At 36.9% G+C, this 12,584-nt stretch overlaps 1 protein-coding gene across 1 annotated transcript in view; it reads right to left on the reverse strand.

Annotated features, from left to right (window-relative positions):
• Positions 1-12,584, reverse strand: part of slo (calcium-activated potassium channel slo) — a gene marked incomplete in the record, with an annotated part of 691,171 nt that overhangs the window by 226,355 nt on the left and 452,232 nt on the right. The window contains 1 exon segment of the mRNA XM_069308722.1: positions 10,430-10,535. Coding sequence (XP_069164823.1) covers positions 10,430-10,535 — 106 coding nt within the window.

Below are 12,584 nucleotides of genomic sequence, written 5' to 3' on the forward strand. Positions count from 1 at the left end.
TCAAAATTTTGTTTAAAGTATTTTCATATAATTTGTAGGTTGTGTATGGCCTATTGTCTCCTATTCCACATTCCATAACATGGCATTTATTCAAATTAAATTCCTGTGTGAATCGTTTGTGGAGTTGTTTTGCAATTTCAAGACTTTGTTGTCCCTCCAGTTGTCTGTAAAGCTTCTCTGTCTTTCTGGATGCCACCACTGGTGTGGTGGCAAATTATCTCTTACTCTGTCCCTCTGTGAGAGCAGGAGGCCAGGTTTTGGCTCTGATCTCTGATAGGACAAGAACTCTTACGTCTGATCTGTAAGGAGCAATCTCAGCAAGATAGCTTCAACGTGCCATCAGGCCTCATCAGAAAGAGACATTTCATTACATTCAATTATATCTTTTTCCCATGATAAGATACCTCCTCTTCTCCTTCCTGGTTTAGCATGACTATGACTGCATGTGGCCATCTTTTCAACTTACAAATAATACAATTGTTAAACATTTTTTTTACTAAATTGCTGAGTATCAATGGGGCCTGCCTTATGATCACATATGGAAAAGCACCAGGCCAGGACCTGTTTGGCTACAACAGGGCTATATTCACCACATAAAAGGTTTAAAATTATTAAACAAAATTTTTTACTCTATATAAAGTAAAGATATACTTTTCAAATATGTTAATTATTTTGTATTATGTAGTGTATTCTACTAAAATCAGGAAAATTTATTAACCTTTAATAAATATGATATTTAGGTATTTTTTTGGACAAGTCACGCCGGTCTACCTAAGTAGCTTGATGGAGTAGACAACAGATTTAGTTTCACAAAGTGTTGGTTCACTAGCCAATTTTTTCTGCCCACCAAGAATTGCATTTCACCCTGAATCATTTTAGCATGGTCGTATTGTATAATCTGCCAGAAAACTATTGAAAATGGCATAAAATTGTTAAACGAGAATGCATAGTTTGTACCGATATTTCATTTGGTTTACCAAGTGAGTACTGAAAAATAACATTTGCGCTAAGTCAATTTACTGATCCCCCCCTCAGTTTTGTCAGCCCAGATAATAGATTGGTGATTGTAATTTAACATTTTGTATAACCCTGAAATTGTAAACTTTTGTGGCGGAATATTAAGTGCAAGCATTAAAAATATGCATGCAATTTTTATTTAAAAAATCTGACCTTGTTTATTATTTGATTTGATTACCAGTTAAAATCCAATGTACTCTTTTGAAATCCAGTTCATCAAGTAGGATTAATAATCACAAAAATTATTCATCAACAAAAGAGGCACACCTGTTTATGATTTATAAGTTATTTAACAAGCTGCATTACCAATGCATAATGGAAAACTAAAGCCAATATAAAAAAATCAAAGGAAAATATTCTATACATAGCTCAGTTTACAAAGTTGGTATTCAAAGCTAATAGAAGAAATAGATTATATTAAAAATGTAACAAACATTTACTAATGTGATTCAAGTATGGCAACATTCTTAATCATGGAGGGTTGCAATGTAACCAAAGGCCTGAACATTAACAGAATTCTAATGAAGATTTAAGATGTAACTGTTATATTGATTAATCAATTCCTCATAAAGGAATGAATATACTGTACTAGTATTACAAATTGTCTTTTTTATTTTTGAACATTAGTAAACTGAGCCATGCATATTATACACAAACAAAATTTTACAAAATTAAAAAAGGAAAATAAATTGAAGGCTAAAGATAAATAAAAAACTGAAAAGTAATGATGTGTATCTCTTAAGCTCAAAATCCTACAGTATCTAAAATTCATCATTAGATGCAATCAAAGAAAAACTTAAAAAATTAATTATATTACTCAAAACATTGTTAATAAACACAAAACCATTTATTCTATACCTAGTATTTATTACATGATGTGTAGCCTATATTGATGGTGTGTGTGTGTGTGTGTGTGTGGGACAAACAAGACTTAGGGACACCACGGATGATATCAGCCGACAAAAACAATACGAGGGAGAACAAAAATCAGGAAAACATTATGGCCCGAGGGCTCTTCAACACCTTTCCTTGGCCTGAGGAGGATGGCAGGTGATGGCAGACACAAGATTAGTGATCAGGACAAAGAGACATTTTTTTTAAGGGTTCATACACTGATCATTTTGTTTTGGATTACCAGTGAAGATCATCACCTACACTGTGGAAGAACTATCTGTTACATAGAAAACTTTATTAAACAGTTTCCCTGGAATGCACATATTCAAACATTATAGAAATATTTTTGCTTTCATAGAAATGTTTCGTAAAGTAAAATACAGTAAACTACAAAACCTACATGAAATATAGTACACTCACAAGAGAATACCTATTACCATTCAAAGATACAGATACTTTAAGCAACATGCTAATTTTAAACCCGAATATAAATACCAATAATCAAAATTAAAATATATAGAAAATTATGGGGTCTTTTGTAATTACAGATATATATATATATACATATATATTAATATTAAGAAAACAGTTCTTAATCAATGTAAATGATGACTTCACTGGTGCCATTCAGAGATGGAAATAAACATGTTGATATGACCCACCCACACCAGAGCATTGCCACCAACCCAGTGCTTAACCTGCTACTACCCGTACATTACCAGTTTTAATTTTCAATCCAATAATGAGGACTGGCCAAGTCATAACTGACACAGTAATTGACCAAATGTGGTGTTCATTATTACTGCTTATCAAACTATGATACACATTGATTTCACAGAACTCAAATAATTTTTTTTTAATATTTCAATTTTTTTGTGGTAATGTGTATTTGGTATTATAAAAGCTATATTTAAATAGTAAAAGTGTATGATTACTAATAGCTGCAATGATTTATAAATGGCTTAAATTGTTGTCATTTTGTGTAGCATAAGGCTAAATAAGTGTACTATATAGCATAATAAATTACAGAATATTTTATAATGAATAGTGAATGGTGCTAACCCTCAAACAGCACAGCTATTTTAAAAAATACAATGAGGTGAACATGTCTGAAAACAGTTAACTAATCATATATGGAAAAATTGCACATGGCAAATGGTGCAGTGTAAGAACATATTTATATAAAAAAATCCAGTATGGTACCAATTAGTTTACACAAGTATTTTTGTTTTAAAGCTGATTATTGTATGATAACTTGCAAAAACTAATAAACTACCTGCCTATGGGAAATCATACATCGGTACTGTATAAAGTTCAAAAGAGTACTACTGAAACTATGTAGTTATTCTCGAAAAAGTAATTATTATCTGTGGATTACAGGTAAATTGAAAGTTTAACATGTAAAAGTTGTCACTGGCTCTAATATATGGATATATAAAAAATACAAAGAACTTTATAATGTCAACACCAGAGATATTAAGACAGTATAAAAGGATGCAAAGCATATTTTCAGTACCATAAATAATAATAAAGCTATACATGTGTTAACTTCAAATAATTCTCATCATAAAAACTAGAACTACCGATATACATAGATCATTTACAACTGAAGCTGTAGACTCAAATACTGTACGTAGACTATATCAATGTTGCCTCCCATAATTGCTTGTAAATAAAAAAATAAACATTGAATGTAATAAAATGCCTCTTTCTGGATGAGCCTTGGTGGCTCCCTTACTGAGCTGGCTCCCAACTACTAGGTCACATCAGCTACAGAATTCTGTTTGGCCTACTGATGGCCAGAGCTAGAACCTAGCCTGCCCACCCTTTTAGAGGTGCAGGGAGCATGTGACACTCTGCCACCTCACGAGGAAAGCATCCAGAAAGCCAGCGAACTAAAACAGTCAACAGTTTCTTGAAAATGCCAAATGAACTCCCCCAAAATGTAAATAAACAACTGACTCTTGAAACTGGTGTGAGTTCGTTAACACTAATGACCCGACAGTAGGAGGGGAGCTCGGAGTTCCAGGTCTCCACCAGTTTTCCATGGCAGTTCTGAAAATGTGAAGATGACATGTACCAACTGACAACCTGGATAGAAGGGAGTGAGTCAGGAAGCCACTGAGGCTCATCCAGAGTTTTTCATTACATTCAATGCTGGTTTTCTGGGGAAGCTCTTTGTGGCTCCATGAAGTTAACTACACACACAGAAAAAGAAGACATAAGACTTGCCAGGAATAAGGAGAAATTACAGGCATTCAAGATGAAAAAGAATCAATAGACTGAACCCTGAAAAGCCAAAAGAAGTAGTCAGGGATGTAGTAGCCAATGAAAGAGTGATTGGGGTCTAAACCCAACAGTTGTGGCAGCAGCAAAAGGGGCAGAACCAGTAAAACCAGAATATCCCTGAAGCCACAACCTGCCCAGTGGGAAAACCACACAGGCAAAGTTCAGGCTATTGCACAACTGCCAAGTGAAGAATTAACTGTGTACAAGGAATGTCACTGGAATAACTCAGTATAAGAAATGTCCTGGAAAATCTGGTATAACATTGAGCATTGCTGTCCTCTGAGGAGACTTACTCAGTCCCACAGAAATTGTTAAGGACAAGTAGGAGCAAGCTTGTGCCCTTACGCCACAGGAGGGGGCAAGACTGGACCAACTCCACCAAAGGCCCCAGGGAAACTACCCAAAAAGGCCACAAATTGTTGGGTTCAGAGGGAATATTCATAAGCCCTACCAAAACCCATAAGGTTTCTCCGAACCAGGGCCCAGAGGAATGACCAAACAGGACACCCAGGTGATGGGGACACTTATTGGATACTATAAAACAGATTGATATGGCCTAGCTAATGCAGCCATGATGGATGACCTTGGCATGCTGTGTAAAAGAAGTGCACGAGCCACAAGTGTAACCCAACCAGCCAAAATGTTTACTCCCAACAGAGAGGTAAAAGACCTGACATAACCAAAGTAAGGTCCCTACCCCAGTGGTCCGGCGTCTAAAGAGCGAACTGTCGAACACACCAGAGAAGTGAACTTGAACAGTACAGGGGCAGTGTTAGGGAACACTAAGGGGAAGATAGCCTTGAGCACATGGAGCTCCAAGCACCCTACGAGCTAGGCCCATACAACACAAACTGGGCAGAAAACATGCTTCTGAAGCTAACTAAAATATGGAACAACACCAGGACATAATCCAATGATGGCCAGAACATAGCTTAGAAGTAATGAGACCCACTCAGCATGTTGATGACTCAGGAACCCTACAGTGGACATCCAAATATGTCCACATCAGTGACAGAACTGGCTTGGAAGAATGGGGGAGACCTGGAACTTGGGGTTTCACCCCCTAACTGTTTGGAAGTTAATGCTAAAGAGCTCAGTGCCAGTTTCAAAAAGAGTTGATAGTTTGTTTACATTGTTTGGAGAGTTCTTTTGGGAATTCTGAGGCTTCAGTCTCTTTGAACCCAAGCCCGTCCTCCAAACAAAGACCCAAAAGTGATTCCATGCACCCACCAAATCCCGTTTATGAATGAAAAATGGTTTACACACAACTCACAACTGATGACGTTCAAACATTTCCAAAACAAATGCTTCATTGACGAATTTTGTTTGAACCACAATGCTGTAAATGCTTCACCAAGTACTACAAATAGACATAATCGCCAACAGAACCTAAACACCTAACCTAATTTAACCTATGTATAATATGCTAGTATATTATATTATTATTTTATATTTGAGAAAATTTTGGTTTTGAATGAACAGCATGCTAAAATTATGAATGCGTCTGTGTGGTCGACCGCTGGATGTAATAAGACTTGAGTCGAGGACGGGTTTTTGAACCCAGCAGTGGCTTGTTTTGGTTCACTGACTTTTTGGATGCGTTTTCCAGTGGGGTAGCAGAGTGTCACCTGCTCTCTGCACCTCTGTGTAGTAGGCCAGGTCCTGGCTCTGGTTCCTGGTAGGCCAAACAGAACTTCGCAGCTGATGTAATAATAATTACATATAATAATATAATGTGACCTAGTGGCTGGGAGCAATCTCAGCAAGACAGCTTAAGGATGCCACAAGGAACTTCCCCAGAAAATACATAACAAACTAATACGTGAAGCCATAAACATAAAACGCTTCCAACTTAATCATTATCACTAGAGTCCTCTCACCCCTTCACCTGGCTACTATGCAACCCACATATATCTAGAGAGGAAGTAGATTTTATAAAATTTAATAATTATCATAATAATTGTAATAACAATTATTAAATAATATACTGTATATATTTATTAATGGTAAAAATATAATTTAATAATTATAATAATAATCATTAATTATATACAGTATATTTATTACAGGTAATTATAATAATATAATTTAATAATTGTAATAGTAATTATTAACTCTTCAAAATTGCATACCACACCTAGGGTTGGTTCATCAATTATGTGCACCAAAACCAGGGTTGTTTTTAGGTGTAGTGCCAGATTTAAAACTTCTGCACGGTAAACAGTTCACTCATACGATGACCCGGCCCTTCAGTAAACAGCCACCATCTTGAAAATGTCATGGGCTCCTGCACATTTTGTGGGTAGGCCTCGGTTTGTATACAGCAACCATGAGCGACGCGACACACACACTCTGGCTCATAGTGCGAAAATGAGGCTCGCACCAAAATATCACTCACTAAGGAGGAAATTTGCCATGAATTGCTAGAATGTAACATTGATGATTCTGCTAGTGGTGTAGATTATCCTGGTAGTGATGTAGATTATACACAAAAATCAGATATAAGGGAGACAATGAAATTGATGAACCAGTGAGTCTTGAAGGCTAGGGCTACTTCACCACTACTACATCTCTAGTCTACTCCATCACTGCCAATGTCCCATTTCAGCAACTGTACCATCTGTTCTTCCTCTTCCCCGTGGACATAGTGAAGATGACTCATTTTCTGTATTTAGTGACCAGGACTTTGATACTAGTAGCTGTGGTGTGGTAGCAGGTATTGTGGTGTTACTAGACTGTGGAGTGCTGGCTCAGCACCTCACTCTGCCATACCATGACATGTGATGTTGCATGGGAAAAGTAAAGTTAGATTAGCTCTAAGTTCAACTGTTCATGCCTGCTCTATTCATATCAGAAGAGTTTCATCTTCAAACTCCACCACTCATGCCCATGGTGGTGGTAGTGGCACCTCAAGCAGCACGAGTACATTCCTGTGGGATGATGATGCCGACTCATTTCCACAAGTATTGCACCAACATTTGATAATACAGATGTAGGTGTTACTGACATTTTCCTTATATTGGTGAAGATGTGTGTGAACTTCACTATTTTATAACGTATTTTGGCATCAGGAGCACTCATTCATGATGTCATTGCAACATTTCTTTGCTTCACTAGAGCCAAAGTGTGATATTGAACTTATTTTTGCTTTCCTGTGATCAGGGAACCCATTTTAACAATATTAGAATACAAAAATCCAAATAATTTTTTTTGCCCACCACAGGTCTGTTACAGTACATGTAATGGCCTTAAATACAGAATACCAAAACTAGAAGATACAGCAGAAGAAAAAGAGGCGGTATGATTCCTACATACAAAATAGTAACAGGACTCAACAAAATTGATTGGGAAGAATTTTCAAGACCTGGAACTTCAAGAACAAGAGAGCACAGCTTAAAACTAACTAAACAAGCTGCTGATGAAATATAAAAAAAATTCACTTTCATAAACAGTGGTAGGTGGTTGGAACAGGTGAGGTGGTGGAGGCCAAAACTATCAGTAGCTTCAAAATGTTATATGACAAAAGAGTGCAGGGAAGACAGGACACCACGAGCGTAGCTCTCATCCTGTAACTAAACTTAGGTAATTCCATGTGCAGTACCTGGGTTAAAAAAAAAAGAATTATCTGCTTTTTTTGCTGGTTATATGAGGTAGATTGAAATGGATTGAACATACATGTAGTATGTACAATACTGTATTTGAAAAGAAAAATTTTCTCAAGTTTGAAGTTTTGTAAAATTCCAAATGTTTTTTGCATACCAAGGCCAGGAATTAAAAACCATTTACCAGCCCAAATACAAAACTGTAAAATTTTCTTCAATTATGACCGTTTATCCTGTATTTATTAAGCAGTGTGTGAGCTTTGAAATATTGCAAGGTCATACTCAACCGAAAGATATTATTATTATAGACAACCATGAAGTGCTGTGAAAATCATAAGCTGTTTAATAAGTGCAAATTAGGCCACTATGATTGCGTAAAAGATGTGCAAGTCTCGTATGTGAAGGCACAAATGCGTTATGAATCCTGGCCCAGAGTCTGTTATTAATACACCTCAGATACACCTCAAATCAGGCCTGAGAGGGCAGATCTCATTGAAACTTATAAAATACGATACAATTTGGAGGATGCCGACCTGGAGAATTTCTTCAAAAGGTCAGATGTAACGGTTTTAAATAAGAAGCAACGGTTTCAAGCTCAACAAGCCACAATGTAGGACTGAGAACAGGAGATGCCTCTCCACCCACAGGGTTATAAACCCAGGGAACTGCCTACCCACCAAAGCCATAAATATCAACTCTGTTAGCATTTAAAGTACAGTACAGCTGAAAAAGATCAAGACAAATGGAGAGACATTCGACAAGCCACTGGATTCCTGTCCACATCGAGGCCACTAGCGTTAGTGCCTCTCAGGTAAACTCAGGTAAGATAATTTCTACAAGAAGATTTGAGCCTCGCTGAAGCGAAGAACTTTATATCTACTTACTCTCTAATAGATGTGGCTGTACTATGAAAAGTGGGTATGGTACAGTTATAGAAAATAAGATAATTTACCTTGATAAGTACATACTGTATTTGTTACAGGATGAGAGCTATGCTTGTGGTGTCGCATCTTCCCAGCACTCTGTCATATAACGCTTTGAAACTAGTGACGGTTTTGGCCTCCACCACCTTCTCACCTAACTTGTTCCAACCGTCTACCACTCTGCTTGTGGAAGTGTTTTACTTATATTTCTTTGCCAGCTTTATTTAGTTATTTTAAATCTATTATCTCTTATTCTTGAGGTTCCAGGTCTCAGGAAATCTTCCCTATCAATTTTGTAGATTCCATTACTATTTTGTATATAGTGATCATATCGCCTCTTTTCCCTCTATCCTCTAGTTTTGGTATATTTAATGCCTCTAACCTCTCTTTAAGGTTCTTGTCCTTCAGTTGCAAGTCTTTGCATCTTTTCCACTTTGTTGATGTGCTTCTTAAGATATGGGCACCACACAACCACTGCATATTCTAGCTTTGGTCTAACAAGGGTCTTGAACAATTTCTTTGGTATTTCACCATCCATGTATTAAATTCACTAAAACCGAAAGTAAGAAATTGGAAAGTGTAACACAGGCTCCTTGCACGATGTTCTATATGTAGTCCTCAGGTGATAATTTTCTATCTAGAACCACCCCTAGATATCTTTCTTTATCACACTTTAAAAAAAAAATTCACATAAATTTGTAGGTTGTGTGTGGTCTATGTTCTCCTATTCCACATTCCATAACATAGCATTTATTCATATTAAATTCCATTTGCCAAGTGGTGTTCCATACACTAATGGAGCACCACTCATGGAGTGTACATGAACTCAGTATCTAACCACAGAACAATACATTGATGATTAGTGAGAACAAGCAGGCATTCTCAAAGAGGAATATCAGAAAGAAAATGCAGTAAGATATTAAGCTATTAGTAAAACCCATGTTTACTTTTATGAGTTAACAGTTCATATGAAGATAGTGTGACAATTTAAATGAGCTTGGAAAAATATTTAATATAAATATGTAAAATTAGTAGATTGTAAGCACAGCTTTCAAGGCTGCATCATATATGTTTAATAAAACAGTATAGTACAGAAAGCCTTTAAAATAAGTACAAGAAATTGATATTGTATAATTCAATTGTGCAATTAGCTCTTGCTACAATATGTGCTATACTAAACTATCTAATATTTATGAAATACAGTGTGATAAATTATACTGTATATTATGTGCAATATAGTATCAAGTAATTTTAAATTTTATATAAACTAATTCAACACAAAGTATAAGCATAAGTTGCTACTTGTAATAAATATATAGCAGCATAATGTGTCATGTCTACAGTAAATAAGTGTTGATGCCAGCTTAATAGTAACTATACGCTGTGCCCTAGAGGTCCAAATCACACTCATTATAAACTGGGAAGTGTTTTGATGCATCATATCAATAACTATCAGATTATTTAATTTTATGAATCCTTAATAACTTGTTGAGAATATCTCAACATCAGTAATATATACGACACTGCAATGTCACAAAAGTTTTTCCGAATATTATTCATTATAAGTTTATACGTATTATGTATATAGTGTGAGCGTGACATGGTAAAGGTGTAGTGGCCGCAACTAAAACTGTGGACTGGTTGGGGTATGGGAGTGCAGGTGGTGGCAATGCCCTGACCACACCTATTTAGTTGGATACTCACCTTAACACGTTGTAGGTCAATGGGACTCATAATGGATCCTTGGAAGAACTCTACAGTAGTGAAGTGTCGCTTAAATAATCCTTCTAGCTCCAGATCCGGCGGCTTTCTGCATACAAAAGTTTAAACAAAATAATATACAAAAGATATTTACAAACACAACGATAAAAATAAAATTAGAAAATGAGAAAAGATGAAAATAGGCACTCCACGGTTGGTCATATACACTTGCAAGTCAAGCTGGGAGTCCACTGCCCATTTACAATCTGGCTACAACCACAGAGGAATAGGAAAAAAAAAGAGAAGAAAGCTTTGAGGGATACAGTACAGGGGGGAAAATTCCATCCTTTATGACTGTCAACATACCAAGTAGCTGCAAAGTTCTGCAGTTTAACTCGGGATCAGTACAGCATGTTAGGTGGTGCAATAGTGCTGATATAGTGAATAGGCATTGTGGAGGGGGGAGGGGCAGGGGCCTCCCAACTGACAACTGTGGGTGCCACACTACCCCAACTAAGGGGCCAACATGCAAGGGCCCAAGGACGATGCTGTGGGGGTAGGGAGGGCACATCTGTGGTCAGTGTTAGCAGGCACCAAGACCAACACATGTCAGAGTCTACCACTGCAACAAACCACTGCATCTTACTGATATAACCAGCATCAGTAAGATACTGTTAATAACTTATTAGCAGTTGTTATTTGCTTAGTTGTTCATGTGTAGGTAACCTGGGCAGGCATGCCTCACCATCCACTTATTGAAGACCATCCATCCATCACCAAGCCCAACAAGATTGAACATGATAACAGATGGGGAAGAACAAGGGATGAAGACACCAGCCTCATGTGAATGACATGTTGAACTAGAAACTGGTCAGGTTGTAGTTTTGTGTTAGTATACAGTGAGCAGTAGTATATCTCTGGTAGTACATGAGCTAGATGTTACACAGGAAGACACAGTCACCAGCTCCTGCTCAGCCAGTTCTCAGGCTACATGGGGGAGGGGGGGGGGAGACATTTACCTTCACACGGGCCAAGTCCACTGCACTCATTATGCTCCCCTGATAGAAGCTTACTGTTGTTGAGTGCCGCTTCAAAAGCCCTTCCAATTCCAGGTCCGGTTCTTTTCTGTTCAAAACAAGGGTCAGAATACTGAACTCCCACATCCCAGGGGTGAATAACAATACTGAGCTCCCACATACTAAGGGGGATGTATAACAGCAAGTGTAAGGAAAGGAAAAGGCTATGCAGTTGTGATGGTGGTGGTGGTGGTGGTGGTGGTGCTGGTGGTTAAAAGCAGTTTCAAAGGAAAGGGAAACAAGCTCAAGCTGCTGCTAAAATAGGAGGGTATTAGTTTAGCAGTTATTACTACTGTGGCTGTTAGCTGGATGACTGACTAACTGGCTGTCTAACTGGATTGGCTTTAATAATAGAGCCTTCCCACAATCAACTGAAATAATCTGTGTAATGTTACTAGTATGAAGACCTTGACTAGACATTGCTCGTGACATTTAAAAAAGAAACATAAAATTTTAAAATCAAGTGCAGTACTGTATTATATTAAGACTAATTTAATGCACCATTTTATCCAATTATACTGTTTATAATTAATAATAATATATTCAAACATGAATTCAGTATTCTTTCCTTCATATAATCATTACCATAGCATGGTAAATACTGTATATAGTTCTCACAATCTCATTGAGCTCCTACCTCAAACAAAGCACTAATCATTTTTCTTAGTGTATTTTTACAAGCCTATTCAAGTGTAAGTTATAACACAACCCAACATTTTCAGCTCCAAAGTCAAGTGTGCTTATTAGCCACTTCTAAATTTAGCTCTCTAAAAAGTTATGAGACATTTAAATGGCATGCTGAATACATGGTTTAATTAACAGTGTATAAAATTCTCTCAATAATTTGGTGCATTATTTATTATTTTGCCAAACATTAACCCATCTCAGCGTGACTATGTATGCAAGTACACCAGAAAACCCAGTTAAGAAGATTGTTTTCTTTTTAATTTACTGACACACAGTGGAATGGCAATCACATGCAACTAGCCTGGCGTTATAGAAACACTATCTCTCTTTGTCTTGTACTGGATTAAGCTAATTTATTTGTTTTAGTTCCACTAATCAAAATTTAAAACTCCAGT

The sequence above is a fragment of the Procambarus clarkii genome, chromosome 63, assembly GCF_040958095.1.
Source record: "Procambarus clarkii isolate CNS0578487 chromosome 63, FALCON_Pclarkii_2.0, whole genome shotgun sequence".
Lineage (NCBI taxonomy): Eukaryota > Metazoa > Arthropoda > Malacostraca > Decapoda > Cambaridae > Procambarus > Procambarus clarkii.